Raw genomic sequence first — 16,612 nt, 5'->3', positions numbered from 1 at the left:
AAATCTAGATAATATGTGACATTTAACTAAACTATATTGTCACAATGAATATTCCTGGTACGCTGTATGGTTGAAGTCAGAAGACCATCGAGTTCACATGAAAAGCCTTAGAGCTAATGTGTAAAGATAGGTATTGTAGAAATATAATAATGATGCTGCGGGCTACAGCAGGGCCGGAAATAAGTGCCAGATGAAGGGTAAATTTGTCGTCTCTTCATAGCATGCCACGTAGTTTGTTTGTTAAATAGCAGGTACAGCTGGTCTCGCAAGATGCTGGATATAGAGGTGAGCTGGTCTTTGACTCATTCATTGAATCAGACCTGATCTGTTGTTCCAAGCAGTGGCCACTTAACAGTTTGATAGAGCCATGATATTGGGCATTCATCCAGAGAACTAGTCTGGTAGCCGTATGGGCAGTTGGGAAGGAGCTTTTCCTCTAATATGGAGCTTACTGTCTGCCTCATGGGGTTTTTGCCTTCCTCTGGATCAACATGTTAGGCTGTAGGTTGAACTCAATAGACTTCCTTTGTGGCTTCAGGCGCCATAGGGTACTGCACCTCACCAGAGGTGCAGTATTCATCTCGGATACGGAGGAGGTCGTCACCGGTATCAACCAACAACACACTCAACCAACACATAACACGGAAACTCTTCCACTGGGACTGGGCTAGGGTAGGTTTTGGGGTGGCCATCACGAGGTATGGGACCTCTTGCGCACTAATTCAGGAACCTAGAAGGGGGGGCACCAACAGGGAAGTTACGAGCCATCACACACAGTAGTTAGTTGGATCCGGGCGCAGAAAGCGACAGGTCACACTCAGGAGGACATAAGCAGAGACATGGACAGTTCGAGACCCGTGGTCGAGCTGGAAGCTTGATCCGGGTTCTTAGGAAAGAAAGGGGATCCCAGGGTTCGCGGGGAGTGCAGAAAGCACCCATGACCCGTTCCACAGCCCAGGAGCTGGGGGTGGAGGGAAACCATCAAAAGCAGATGCACAGAAGGAAACACCGTCCTCGACCTCCAAAGTATCCAGGATTGGCTGAATTTCATCACAGCATAGCTCGGTGCTCCAACGGCAGTGTGCTTCCAGTGAGTAAAGAACTTAAACTGAACCCTCTATATCGTACCGTTACTGCCGGCGCTTCCAATATCGCGCCACTGCGCCATAGGGGAATACTACTCCTATCATCCTCCCTGGGGTGAAGCTCTACCTGTGGAGAGCTGCAACACTCAAGCTGCGTCACCATCTTCCCCAGAAGAGAGACTTCCCGCAGCGGCGGCTAATAATTCGCCGCACACCACAGGTGGCATCACGAACAACAACCCCCATTGTCCTCATCCCCAGCTTTATTGGCACCGCCGAGGTCACGGAACCAGGCAAGGTCACCACGGTGACCCAGGAGAAGAACTGCGGCCCGGGGACTTGTAACCCACAGACCCCATGGGCGCATCATCTACCTTTAACCTTAAAAAACTAAGATGCTTGGCTCTGTACACTGTTTACATCCGGCCTCTACCTGCAAACAGCTAGTTGGTGGTGGTGGCAATATTGGATCCCTCACCAATCTGATATCAAGCACTTATAGTAATGATAGTTTATCAATATCGAAGAGGTGGGGAAACCCTTTAAAAGCCCCCACTGCAGCAGGAAATAACCTATGCTCCCATCGGCACCTTTATTTAGGCCTTTTCTTCCACCACATCAACTGGGCAGCATGCTGGCCATGTCATCACCCATTATCTAAGGAACCAGCATTTTTCAAAATCAGTTCAAATCCTCTGCGCCAACCACAGGTTACCCTATGCTGTCTACATCTCATTGGTACATCATTGGTGAGCTGACCTTAAACCCCTATTACTCCAATTGCCACTGCAGCAAGGCATTTGGGAACAACCAAGTAAAGTGCTAGGTCTGCCACATCTTATGCGGCAATCCTGGGTGGCTTCAGGCTGCTATTTTTAGACTGGGGGAGCCCAATAAGCTTGGGTCTCACCAGCCTGAGAATACCAGCCCCCAGCTGTCTGGCTTTACCTTGGCTGTTTATCAAAATTGGGGGGGAACGCAAGCACATTTTTTTAAAATTATTTATTGAAATAATTTTAAAAAAGTGCAGCCTTCAGTTCCTCCTATTTGGATACACAGCCATGATAAGCGCACAGCTGGGTGCTGTAGTATGTAGTGGTATGCTTTATCTGTGCTGGGTATCATAATATGGGGGACCCTACTTCAATGTATATTAATTTATTTATTTTTACTGTACAACATAGACTCGCAGATAGGGTCTGTGATTGGAAGCGTCAGACACGCTATGACTCAGCGTGGGGGCGCGTCTGATTGCAATCAATCGCTGATGTTGGTAGGCAGGGGAAGCAGTGCATATGCAGTAAAGGTAATGAGTGGCCCCGGAAGCGAATGAGGGGCCGCGGAAGCAGTTACACCCGCGCTAGTGACTCTGTAAGTATAACATGCTCGCGTTATTATTTTTTTCCTTCTTTTTTTTTTTTATTTCCCGAGTGCCAGATCCAGATCAATACCCAGAATTCCCTGAGAATTCTGTCCAGGACCTGACACTAGGCTGCCTTTGAACCCACGGGATTTGGACTTTACAGTCTGGGTCCGCCTATCACTATTTTTCACCCATTAAATAAAAAAATGCATTGTCAAAAATGCATCAAAAACGCATCCAAAAAGACATAAAAAAACGCATGCGTTTTTTGCATGCGTTTTTGAACCCCAGGCTGCATTTCTGTGACCACAGGATGAAATTCTATGGTCACCACAAAGATGCAGCGTGCGGACATAGCCTAAGTATTGGGATCGGAAATACCTCCTCAGTATAAGACAGGAAACTCGCTAACAAAGACAATATAACATATTGCATAAAACACGAAGATCTCTGCAATATATAGGTACAATAATAAATTAACCAAATAGAGTATACCAATAAATATATAGGGTATATAAATAAATATAACAATAAATATATAAATAATTGTAAATATTCTAACAAAAAATAATTGTAAATATTACCAAAGTGAACGCAACAAAAAAAGATATGGAGGGATGAAAAAGGGGAAAAATATCCTAAGGAATGTGACTTCCTCAGTTCCCAGGCCGACTTCTTATTGCACTGCTCTATGTGATTGACAGGTGTCTTGTGTGTGTGCATAGGACACCTGTCAATCACCTGTTGTGGAGCTGGGAAAAGCTGGCCAAGGAAGGCACAGGATTAGTGGATTAGTCTAGTCTCTGGCCGAATATTCAAGCTATATTTTGGAGTGTTTCAAAGACTCGTAAAGACAAGCTTTGAGTCATCGTTCTTGTGGTTTGGGCATCAGTGAAGCCAGGCAGTATACAAACAATATGATTATCTGGAGTTGTTCATGTATCTCCATATCATGGGGTTAGATTTTGGATTTGTGTAATTATTATGCTCAATTCAGAATGTATCAATAGAGCAATGATCGCACACTGCAGGGTGGGGACAACACCTCCTGGCACTATAGGACCTAAGGAGTCCAACCTAGTACATCACTGAGGGTGACCTCTATCCATCTCTGGAGGCTGCCCCCAGGGAAAAGTGGAAGGCTGTCAGTGGGTAGGATCACAGCGATAATGAAACACCTCCCAGCACTTAGCATTAACAAGGTAATTCCAGCAGGGTTACACAATGTGACTATATTATACTTCAGTTTGGAACATGTTTGGCGAGTCCAATGCTTCCAACTGCAGTAAATCATTAACAATTGATGGCAGCTTAACACTGATCCACACTGTAGTAGGTTAAATAAGCTCTGAGAAATCCAGGGAAGTTGTAAAACTGCGTAGATGTTCTTGAAGCAATAGCCCGGGTGAAGATACACTAATATACTAGGGATTTGTAAGGCTGATTGCAGCTTAGGATTCATTGCTCGTTTCTCACAGCGACGTTGAGCATATATCACGTAAGCTTTGTATCTTCTGATTACACACTCCCAATTGTTTGTTTTTCTAAACTATACAGTTTAGTCACAAATTAAATAGTAATTTTTTTTTATTATTATTATTATTATTATGCTTTGTTTAAATAGTGCCATCGTATTGTGCAAAGCCTTACAAGCATCATGACTAGTGATGAGCGAGCACTACCATGCTCGAGTGCTCGGTACCCATAATGAGCAGTCAGATGCTCGGACAGGCTCAACTAGTGTACAGAATATAATGAAAGTCAATGAGAAACTTGAGCATTTTTCCAGAAGATCCAGAAAAATGTTCAAGTTCCCCATTGACTTCCATTATATTCTGTACACGAGTCAAGCCTATCAGAGCGTCCAACCTGCTTGTTACGAGTACCAAGCATAGTAGTGCTTGCTCATCACTAGTCATGATCATTTTTCCCATTGGGACACCTAAATTTCCTTTTCAGCATGTCTTGAGTGTGGGAGGAAACAGAGAATATACAGTGCCTACAAGTAGTATTCAACCCCCTGCAGATTTAGCAGGTTTACACATTCGGAATTAACTTGGCATTGTGACATTTGGACTGTAGATCAGCCTGGAAGTGTGAAATGCACTGCAGCAAAAAAGAATGTTATTTCTTTTTTTTTTTTTTTTTTTTTTAAATTGTGAAAAGTTTATTCAGAGGGTCATTTATTATTCAACCCCTCAAACCACCAGAATTCTGTTTGGTTCCCCTAAAGTATTAAGAAGTATTTTAGGCACAAAGAACAATGAGCTTCACATGTTTGGATTAATTATCTCTTTTTCCAGCCTTGCTCTGACTAATTAAGACCCTCCCCAAACTTGTGAACAGCACTCATACTTGGTCAACATGGGAAAGACAAAGGAGCATTCCAAGGCCATCAGAGACAAGATCGTGGAGGGTCACAAGGCTGGCAAGGGGTACAAAACCCTTTCCAAGGAGTTGGGCCTACCTGTCTCCACTGTTGGGAGCATCATCCGGAAGTGGAAGGCTTATGGAACTACTGTTAGCCTTCCATGACCTGGACAGCCTTTGAAAGTTTCCACCCGTGCCGAGGCCAGGCTTGTCCGAAGAGTCAAGGCTAACCCAAGGACAACAAGGAAGGAGCTCCGGGAAGATCTCATGGCAGTGGGGACATTGGTTTCAGTCAATACCATAAGTAACGTACTCCAACGCAATGGTCTCTGTTCCAGACGAGCCCGTAAGGTACCTTTACTTTCAAAGCGTCATGTCAAGGCTCATCTACAGTTTGCTCATGATCACTTGGAGGACTCTGAGACAGACTGGTTCAAGGTTCTCTGATGAGACCAAGATCGAGATCTTTGGTGCCAACCACACACGTGACGTTTGGAGACTGGATGGCACTGCATACGACCCCAAGAATACCATCCCTACAGTCAAGCATGGTGGTGGCAGCATAATGCTGTGGGGCTTTTTATCAGCCAAGGGGCCTGGCCATCTGGTCCGCATCCATGGGAAGATGGGTAGCACGGCCTACCTGGAGATTTTGGCCAAGAACCTCCGCTCCTCCATCAAGAATCTTAAGATGGGTTGTCATTTCATCTTCCAACAAGACAACGACCCAAAGCACACAGCCAAGAAAACCAAGGCCTGGTTCAAGATGGAAAAAATCAAGGTGTTGCAGTGGCCTAATCAGTCTCCTGACCTTAACCCAATTGAAAACTTGTGGAAGGAGCTCAAGATTAAAGTCAACATGAGACACCCAAAGAACCTAGATAACTTGGAGAAGATCTGCATGGAGGAGTGGGCCAAGATAACTCCAGAGACCTGTGCCAGCCTGATCAGGTCTTATAAAAGACGATTATTAGCTGTAATTGCAAACAAGGGTTATTCCACAAAATATTAAACCTAGGGGTTGAATAATAATTGACCCACACTTTTATGTTGAAAATTTATTAAAATTTAACTGAGCAACATAACTTGTTGGTTTGTAAGATTTATGCATCTGTTAATAAATCCTGCTCTTGTTTGAAGTTTGCAGGCTCTAACTTATTTGCATCTTATCAAACCTGCTAAATCTGCAGGGGGTTGAATACTACTTGTAGGCACTGTACAAACTCCTTACAGATGTTGTCTTTATAATAATAATCTTTATTTTTATATAGCGGCAACATATTGCATTACATTCATCAGCAACACTGTCCCCATTGGGGCTCACAATATAAATTCCCTATCAGTATGTCTTCGGAGTTTGGGAGGAAACCGGTGAACCCGGAGAAAACTCACACAAACATGGAGAGATTATACAAACGCCTTACAGATGTTGTCCTTGTTGTCCTGCAAGACTGAAGTGCTAACCACTGAGCTTCAGTGCCGCCTTTGGAGAGACATGGACCTAGGACCCCAGCACTGAAAAATATCAGTGCTAACCCCTGAGTCACCGAGCTGCATCACATTTGTAAACTTTTCTATTGCATTTATATTTTTCTTGTGTGAAGATTTACTAATCGTATACAGATGTGATCTGTTTTCTTCACTTAAAATATTCCAAGATAAGGGACACAAAATGACTTGCTTTGAAGAGAATACAAAATTTGGAATAGTTTTTTTGTTTTAAACTTTTTTTTTATTTTTCCAAGGCTGGTCATCTCGCTTCACTCATCTGTGGATATCTGAAGACAAGAAAATGGGTCATATTTATTAAAAACAATAAATGCATCCATTTGGGTTGCCATAGCTATATCTTGGGACATTTATATATTTTTGTAAGTACAGATTAACTTGTGGTTTACATGAAATATGCTAATGTACTGTTATATTATGTAAGTGCATGTATGTTATTTTCTTATAAAAACTAGACGATATTTTAGAGATATTTAAACATTTGCCATTACAACCACATGAAAACATCCATTGCTTATATATTGCTCACTACAATGAAAGGCAATACTGAAAATCAATGCACACTGGCAGAAGTGGACTGGAAAGTAATAGGGTTTTCTCCACATCAATAATGGACAAAATTGCAAAGTGCTTTTAAAAGCAAACAACTTCTCAATTTTGATCTTATTAAAAATCTTCTTCATTCTCAAGAAGGGAGAATTTATTTATTTTATTATTTAATGCTTATTGCCTAGGTCATCAGGCACTGCTGCAGTGTAGCAACATGGCTGAGCCTATGCATAACTTAGCTCTTATCCATCAAGCACAATAACCACTGATCTAAAGCTGGCAAGTGTGTGGGCATGCACGATCTGACCAGAGTGTGGGCATGCATGAATTGACCAGAGCACGGGTGTGCGCGATCTGACCAGAGCACGGGCGTGCGCGATCTGACCAGAGTCCGGGTGTGCGCGATCTGACCAGAGTGCGGGTGTGCACGATCTGACCAGAGTGCGGGCGTGCGCGATCTGACCAGAGTGCGGGCATGCACGATCTGACCAGAGCACGGGTGTGCGCGATCTGACCAGAGCACGGGCGTGCGCGATCTGACCAGAGTCCGGGTGTGCGCGATCTGACCAGAGTGCGGGTGTGCACGATCTGACCAGAGTGCGGGCGTGCGCGATCTGACCAGAGTGCGGGCATGCGCAATCTGACCAGAGTGAGGGTGTGCACGATCTGACCAGAGCACGGGCATGTACGATCTGACCAGAGCACGGGCGTGCACGATCTGACCAGAGTGCGGGCGTGAACGATATGACCAGAGTGTGAGCGTGAACGATATGACCAGAGTGTGAGCATGCACGATCTGACCAGCTTTAGCGCTCCTGCATCCTACAGTTCTGCTGCAGCAATGGAGAGTGCACAGTTTGGGCCAGCAGCACCAATATGTCACTGGTCCAAACAGTCAATTTTTAAAAGGGTTTTCCACAAACAAAAAATATTTTAATCAATAAATCTTGGAACAAAAATAAGTTCCACAATTGGATGTGATGAAATAAAATGTTTCTGTGCTGAGATAATCCTATATACGTGTCCCGGCTATGTGCTGTATAATAGCTGTGTCTGACCGTACAGAACATGGTTTGATCATACCACAGTTCCTGGGCAGGGGAAGATGCAAAAGAGACGTTACAGCGCAGGATCATAGCTGATTATTTTTGTGAGGTAAAACATTTCCCTGCCTGTTTTTAAGCAATGTTTTACCTCATAGATAGTATCATTTGCGAGTCCATGTTATAAAATCTGTAAACTACTTTGCATCCTCCCCTGCCCAGGAGATGTGGTATGATCACACCATGTCCCTGTATGGGCAGACACAGCTATTACACAGCACATAGCAGGGACACATATATAGGATTATCTCATCCTTTTAAATCCCCTCCAATTGTGTAAATTATTATTATTATTATTATTATTATTATTATTATAAGATCTATTAATTAAAATGAGCTTTGTTTGTGGGGAAAACCCCTTTTAAGGAGCGCACCTGCCCCCTGTAAACAAGAAACCAGGAGGCTGGGGACCAGCGTGCCTCCAAAGAAACCGGAGAACAATCCTTTAAGGCAAATGAAAATGAACAAGAGTTTGCATTAGCGACCCATTTACTATTGGCACCACCATTCACTTTGCCCTCTTGCCGCATCGGGTTTTATATATGACTACAATACTCGTTCCATCAGGTTTCTTTATTTCAAGTATTAAGTTGCTTTATATTTCCTGTACCGTACAGTATATATGAAAATACAGGCTTCCAAAAGGTACAGACTTATCCTTTAGAGTTCCTTATTTTTTCACACCTCCGATCAAGGCTGTAGAAAATATGGCCAGCTTTATTGTAAATGTGCAATGCTCTTTTAAGTAAATCCTTATACTATTGGGAAGGCAGAGGAATGTTAAATGTGTCCTCTAGAGCTCATGACTAATTCACAGTGACAAATGCCATGGAAAAGGACAACACCGCTGAGAAATTAGCTGATTTAATTTAGGAGAACAGTGGTCAGCAGCGACTATTACTGGATATCAATCCCACTGGGTATTTCTTATATAATTCACTGGTTCTGCACTTGGACCTAGCTGTTATATAACAGGGATTTGGAATGTTTACTATGGGATGTTTTTAATTCTTTTTGTAATTCTTACAAAAAAGATGCAAAAAAACCTTGTGTGATCCAATTTGACTGCGGTAATTTCACTAGCCCATGATAGAGCAGTTTGGGTTATTTGCTCTGATATACAATAGCTACATGCTTCATTGGTTTTGTTGTCCAAGACGTTATGTATGAATGCTCTAAAGCAATTGTAACATGCAGCCAACATGTATTATCAGAGATTAAAGTGAACCTGTCAGGTCCAATATTCACCAAGAACCACGAGCAGTTCTGGGTGTATATTGCTAATCCCTGCCTATTCGTCCCTGCATACACTAGCATAGATAAAGAGATCTATAGAAAAAGTATTTCTAAAGATCTTTTACCATATGCTAATGAGCGACGGGACTAGTCCTGAGGGCATTAGTTCCCCTTGCCAGTTGGCTCCATTAGCATGTTAGTACGTCCTTGTGGGTGTACTATCATGGTAATGAATACGCAGCATCACAGGATGATCTCACTCACCTCTCCACCACCATTGTGTTTGATGCTGGCTTTCAGCTCAGTGCGCATGACCCTGGAGTTTGGACACTACTTCAGTTTGAAGCCAGGACACGTACACCCGGCTTCATAGTGCGCTGCGCATGACCCAAACTCCGGGGTCATGCGCACTAAGCCGAAATCCCCTGTCGGACGCGATGGCAGCGGAGAGGTGAGTGAAATCATCCTCTGACGCTGAGTATTCATTAGCATGTTAGCACACCCACAGGGGTGTACTAACATGCTAATGAGGGGCGACTGGCAAGGGGAACTAACGCCCAGGGGGCTAGTGCCCTCACTTATTAGCATACAGTAAAAGATCTTTCAAAATACTTTTTCTAAAGATCTCTTTAATTATGTTAGTGCATACAGGGACAGTTAGGCAGGGATTAGGAACATACACCAAGAACTACTCATGGTCCTGGATGTATATTGGACCTGACAGGTTCACTTTAAAGCAGGTTTTTTTTACACTTTTAATATTCATTGCCTATTCTTAAATAGGGCAACAGTAGTTGATCAGAGGGGGCAAATGCCAGCAACTCCATTAATCGATATATGAAGAGCACAAGTGCCAGGTACCTGTGCTACGGTAAGGAATAAAGGAGATATGACGCTCTCTGAAACTACAAGTAGAAAAATATTATTGGCCTCAGTTAGGGGCACAACATCAATATTAAAGATCCAGAAAACATCTAGTGTTAGAAAAAAAAGACTGTAAGTCTATGACTGCCCTTTAGTATGAAGTCTTTTAATATCTTATTCAATTATTTCTTCTTCCTCTTGGTCTAAGAGCTGATTAGTTTCCAAAGGCAATACAACATGTAACATGACAGTGCCCATCTCTGTGGTCTACCACCATATCAGAAACTTTATATTAGACTGACCACTGTGGAAGAGTTATGGATGAGTTATGATCATACTATATTACTATGGTAGCTTTTCTGCCTAGTATGGGATTTAGGAACATCAAAGGAGACCGGTTTTCATTGCCGCGCTTTTTCACCACTCAGAAGACGAAAATTATATAATCCAAGTCTTTATTGAAAGAGCTAATACAAGTCAACGTGTTTCTGGGGTCGCAGCCCCCTTCTTCAGGTCAAATAGCAAGGACAAGGATAGTGTGGTAACATGAGAACCAATCTAGTTATATACACAATTTATCCCACTATCTTTGTCCTTGCTATTTTGTCTTGTCCTGAAGAAGGGGTCTGTGACCCCAGAAACGAGTTGACTTGTATTAGCTCTTTCAATAAAGACTTGGGTGATATAATTTTCATCTTCTGAGTGGTGAAAAAGCACGGTGATGAAAACCGGTCTCCATTGATGTTCCTACCTGCCTGAATTCTCCGGTGCCACAGCTATCTCCACCTTTAAATTCGATTCTAGGTGTTGTGACTCTTTCACAAACCCTATAGGTGAGTACATTCTTCACCTTCTCTCACACCTTGTCTACCTGGTAAGACCCTATTGCTCCCCCCTTTATTCCACAGGCTCTCTTGTTATTTTATTAGTATGGGATTTATGGATTGGGATAGAATTTTTCTTAAGGAGACATGACAATAAAAATCTTCCCAGCATTAAAGACTGTTCACTAATATTACCTATGCTACACCCCCTCTTTTCTTTCTATGCCTCTTCTTGTCAGACTGTTATGCTCTTGCCCTTGTTGGGAGTCCGCTCCATGTCAGGATTAACAGGAAGCTTGGCGCACTACTATTTCATGAACTTCCTTGGCCTATTTAAGGGCCTCCTGGACTATAACCTGGGCCCTGGTAATGACTCTCATTGACCATGAAGCCTCATCTTGTTTGAAGTCTGAGCTAGGCTATGATTGTTTCTCTGCATCATCGCTGCTCTGAACTCTGGAGTCTTGTCTGCATCCTGCCTCGGGTCTTGGACCTTCCTTGTCCGTGGTTGTCTGACTTCCGTGTCACTCCAGTGGTGTCTTCTGCCTGGTACCCTGACAGCGGTCTCCGGTCTTCCTTGCTACTAGGTTGCCACTGGTCTTTGCTATCCTGTGACTAGTTTCTGTAAATTTGCAATTCTGCTACCAGTCGGCCAGCAGTCTCTTGCCATCTTACCACCTGTCTGCCAGTAGTCTTCCAGGAGCCATCTCATCCATCTGTACCCGTGCTCCCTGTCTGCCAGCAACTCAGTTTATAGTTGTCTGTATCACTGCTCAAGCTGTTCAGGTCATTTGTCTGTTTACCTGCCAGCATGACATTACAATGGGGCCATGGACCCCGCTGACAATTCGAGACCTGGTTTCTGTGTGTCTCTGGGCTTTATTAAATTATTCTTTATGTACTTTAGCTTCTGTGTTCTGTATGCTCTACCTGGCAGTTGTGCCAGTGCCCGCGTGTTCACCCGGACCAGCTGGCTTAGTGGATCCACCGCCACAGCATGGGTCACCCCATGTTATACAGACGTTTACATACATAATTGGGCTACTGACAAGACACAATTGCCTCCAAATAACATTTTCCTTCCTATTAAGTGATCTCAAAATATAAAGTATACTACTCAAAAAAATAAAGGGAACACTTAAACACCAAAATGGTATTTTACCGTTCCCTTTATTTTTTTCAGTAGTATATATATATAGACAACTATTTGTATAGTTAAAAAAGGTTGCCAAAAGTACAAAAAATGCGGAAAAATGTACAGAAAGTTAAACAAAAAAAACACTTTAACGGGTGAGTAAATTGCAAGTTGCTCCAGTGGTCACTCTCTTGTCATTGTTTATGTATGCAAGCAGCACTGATGTACCGTAATTATAGGCATAAGCACTGCAGTCAGTGATGGGTGGCAGTGGTCACCATCATCACTGCCGACATATAAACATAGATAATTTCGGCAACACTAAAACAACGAGGGATTTAACAAACAAGTTATATTGGTTTTCAGGGGTGCATTTTATTACATGTGATAGTAAGAAGCTTTTTTTAACTCCTAAGGTCGCATTGACACTAAGAATTTTAAGAATTTTTTATGCATTTTTTTGTCAAAAATTCTGTAAAAATGTAATGATTTTATAGAGCATAAAATAAAGATAATAATTGGGCTAAATACTTTTTACATCTGGCTAACACTCTATATTTTACATCTGCTTAACACAACCAGATATTCATAAATGTACAAATTAGAAGGACTTAAAGATATCAACACTCCTATCTGAAAGCCCTCAAGACATGCCCAGTTAGGGTGACTTGAAGACTTTACTGGTTCTTTGCAAAAATAACATGATACATCTTTTGTGTTTTAATTACTTTACACAACTTAAAAATATAAAAATGTTGAATTCTTTTTAAAAACCACAAAGGTGACAGGTCTCCTATATAAACATATCTTGCCGAATGGAAAATAGGACATTTCTGTAAAACACCGTTCAGCTGCATATCCTCTCATTTTGTCTTTACTCAATGTAGTAAACTCTCAATCATCCTTTTTCTAGCCCTCATAATTATCATACATTGTATTTCCCAGGCAATTGTATAGTAGCCTGATACGCAGGTGTGAACACTATCATTATTGTTCAACTTTAAGGAGAAAGCGCCTAAGTTCCAATCACTCTGAAATACATTTTCTGACAAGTTTGGCTCTGACGTTCCTGTTGAATTACCAGCCTCCTGCTGATGGGATGTCACCTGGCTCCCTACAATAAAGCAATATGAAGATGTTTTCTGAAGGTCCATCTTGAAATCAGCTTCTAAGAAGTTACAGAATATTCACCTATACAGTAAGATTTAATATATGCAACTAATGACAGCTAGAATATAATGAGGTGGGAAGCAAAAGAGCACCCAAGGGAATATACATAAAAATTATTATTATTAAGGGTCCGTCCTCTAAAAAACAATACCGTACAATATACATTTGCTTTCTGCTTGCTGAAGACTCAGGACACAGTGCCCTTTAATCAATGTGACACTTCAGACTACTTATTAATAAAATGTTGCTTTTAGCACTCTGGTAGTGTTGACGTTTCTCCACTTCGCAAGCAATGTGCAGTTGTCAAAATCTGACATTAACAAGTTCCCCTGAATTGCAAATCTATGTTTAAAGGTGAAATCAATGGCAGGGAAAGCCAAGTTCAAGCAATGCTGAACTAATATAACTTTTTGTCCTTACCTGTGCATGGAGTCCATGATTTCAGACCAATGGTCCCACTAAAGACAACCCAAAGAAAGACCAGCAGCAAGGTAGACATCAGTGGATCTTCTCAAACTTTGGGTCCATGTACAATTTTCACAAATCTCCGTCACTGGCGAAGCCAACACTCTAATATAGAGCTACGACTCAAGTCTTCATGGCCCATCAAAGTTGGCACATTCCTTGGTTAAATGGAGTTCATCATGATTTGGTACTACCACTCTACAGGCACAGTATCAAATAATCCCATCATTGTGCTCAAGTAGAAAGCAGTAGGGACTATGCCTTGGCATAGAGTACCATTCCTGACCTCTTTTTGCTACTCAGAATGTTTTCAGAGCTGAGAAGCAAAATGTAAAGTGTAGGTGTTGCAGACACAGCTGTTTGATCTGGATACAACAGGTGAGCCTCTGCGTCTGAGGGATGAGCAGGTGAGTTTCCAGGCACAAGCCAAATATCCAGACATTTAAATGAGTTCCCAGTCATTTTCTCCTCTCTAGGATCTTTTCATCTTTCGCCCAGCCCTCCCCAGGTGAAGGAATTTCCCACTGTAAATGACTCTGCCCTTACAAAGAATATATTACCAACAAAGGTGGAGCGAGGAAAAAGCAGTGCACCTGAGTGTGTGTGCTTACTGCAAGGGTCTTAGGAACATGAATGGAATGTACGTCTGCCATTCCCAACAACAGCATAGGATTATAGTGATGCAGCGCTAGGGGACGTCAGCGCGGAGCAGAAAAGTTGTGTTTTCCTTACAGTGATCTTAGTATTGTTTTATACCATCAATTTACTTGGTGTAATCGAAATATATTTATTAGAGTAAGTAAACGATTGAGGTATTTGTGGTCCTTATTGTACATCATACAGGCTCGTGATAGAAAGTTTATTCTCAGGCTTGACATACAGTAGTTACCCCTGGATCATCAGGCTGCAGAGGGGTGACGCATGGCACCATTTTCAGGGAGTCTGAATCATAAACTTTAATAATACTGCAAATATGTATATTACCATCTATATTCTATATACTTTGTCCACTGTATATAGTTGCATTTTGAATAGAAAATGGCTACGAGCATTGGTTTATCACATAGTGTACATACTGTATGTGTGTGTATATATATATATATATATATATATATATGTATATATATATGAATCTTAGTTTCATTACCATAAAGTGCAAAGGGCAATAGAATTATCTCCCGATACTTAGGATCCTTCATGGTTCCCAATTGTAAATACTAAAGGATTTATTAAGTTTATTAGTCTTTTTGGTGGTTAATATAGCTAGTGGGTTAAAGAGTTAATGTCATATCAATGAGCGCCGGTTATATACTGGCTGCCGCATAGATGAAAAGCTTGGATATGTTTGTTGACCCATTGAGCCATGAAGTCCTACACTAGTAGCTTAAGAAATGCCGACATTTCCAATGCTATCCGACCACGCACTTCTCAAGTCAAACATTAACAGCTTAGTTATGAGATTTAGATTTACGGATAGATGTATGAGACTGTTTCAGGTCAGTTAAAGGAAATGGATCACAAGCTATAATAATTAATACTATGTTCGTTAAAAAAACTAATCATAGAAAATGAGCATTTAACGGGTTGTGTAACCCTAAAATATTCACTGAAAAGCGCAGTGGTTACTTATTCCATAAATGAAACTATTAAGATTTGTAGATTGCTACTTAAGTTAAAAAAGCAGAGATTCTTTAACCATGAGCAGATCAGGAGAGCAGGACTCATGGTTTTTCAGCCTTCTTCATAAAGGCTAAAGGGCACTTTACATGCAGCGACATCGCTAGCGATGTCGCTGCCGATCGCACCCGCCCCCGTTGTTTGTGCGTCACAGGCAAATCGCTGCCCGTGGCGTACAAAATCGCTAGTACCCGTCACACATACTTACCTTCCAAGCGACCTCGCTGTGGCCGGCGAAAAGCCTCTTTTGTAAGGGGGCGGTTCGTGTGGTGTCACAGCGACGTCACATGGCAGGCGTCCAATAGAAGAGGAGGGGCGGAGAACAGCCGCATGAATAGTCACGTCCACCTCGTTGCCAGAGGACGTAGGTACGGTGTAGTCCATCATTCCTGGGGTGTGTCACGTAGCAATGTGTGCTGCCTCAGGAACGACGAACAACCTGCATCCAAAAGCAGCAACGATATTTCGGAAAGGAACAACGTGTCAACGATCAACGATTAGATGAGTATTTTTCATCGTTAGCGGTCGCTTGTACATGTCACACGCAACAACGTCGCTAACGAGGCCGGATGTACGTCACGAACTCCGTGACCCCATTGACGACTCGTTAGCAATGTCGTTGCGTGTAAAGCGGCCTTAAGACTTAGCTGGGATGAATGTTACTTACGTGATAAACATATCTTTGAAGCTCCAACCCTTTTAAACATTTGGAGGATACTTTCTTTTTTCCCTCCATACGCCAATATAATCTTTAAATGCTTGGACAGTTGAATACTATTTCATTTATATGGATTTTGTTTTGTGAAATATCTTGTTATAAATCAAATAAGAATATATATATAAAAAAAGGATGTACAGTACACACCAAAAGTTTGGACACACCTTCTCATCTCTAGAATAACGATTAAGAGGAGACTTTGTGCGGCAGGCCTTCATGGTGAAGCATGGAGGAGGAGGTGTGATGGTGTAGGGGTGCTTTGCTGGTGACACTGTTGGGGATTTATTCAAAATTGTAGGCATACTGAACCAGCATGGCTACCACAGCATCTTGCAGTGGCGTGCTATTCCATCCGCTTTGCGTTTAGTTGGACCATCATTTATTTATCAACAGGACAATGACCCCAAACACACCTCCAGACTGTGTAAGGGCTATTTGACTAAGAAGGAGAGTGATGGGGTGCTACGCCAGATGACCTGGCCTCCACAGTCACCAGACCTGAACCCAATCGAGATGGTTTGGGGTGAGCTGGACCTCAGAGTGA

At 42.3% G+C, this 16,612-nt stretch overlaps 1 protein-coding gene across 1 annotated transcript in view; it reads right to left on the bottom strand.

Moving 5' to 3' along the window:
• The window catches only part of TSPEAR (thrombospondin type laminin G domain and EAR repeats), a 262,150-nt gene extending 248,096 nt beyond the window's left edge, over window positions 1-14,054 (bottom strand). The window contains exon 1 of the mRNA XM_075318962.1: window positions 13,629-14,054. Within this exon, the coding sequence (XP_075175077.1) occupies window positions 13,629-13,707 (79 nt within the window). The 5' untranslated portion in view covers window positions 13,708-14,054. The remainder of the gene's footprint in view (window positions 1-13,628) is intronic.
• Window positions 14,055-16,612: the final 2,558 nt, after the last annotated feature.

The sequence above is a fragment of the Anomaloglossus baeobatrachus genome, chromosome 7, assembly GCF_048569485.1.
Source record: "Anomaloglossus baeobatrachus isolate aAnoBae1 chromosome 7, aAnoBae1.hap1, whole genome shotgun sequence".
Taxonomy (NCBI): domain Eukaryota; kingdom Metazoa; phylum Chordata; class Amphibia; order Anura; family Aromobatidae; genus Anomaloglossus; species Anomaloglossus baeobatrachus.
The sequence above is the reverse complement of the archived record's forward strand: the minus strand, read 5'-3'. Positions and strand labels throughout refer to the sequence as shown.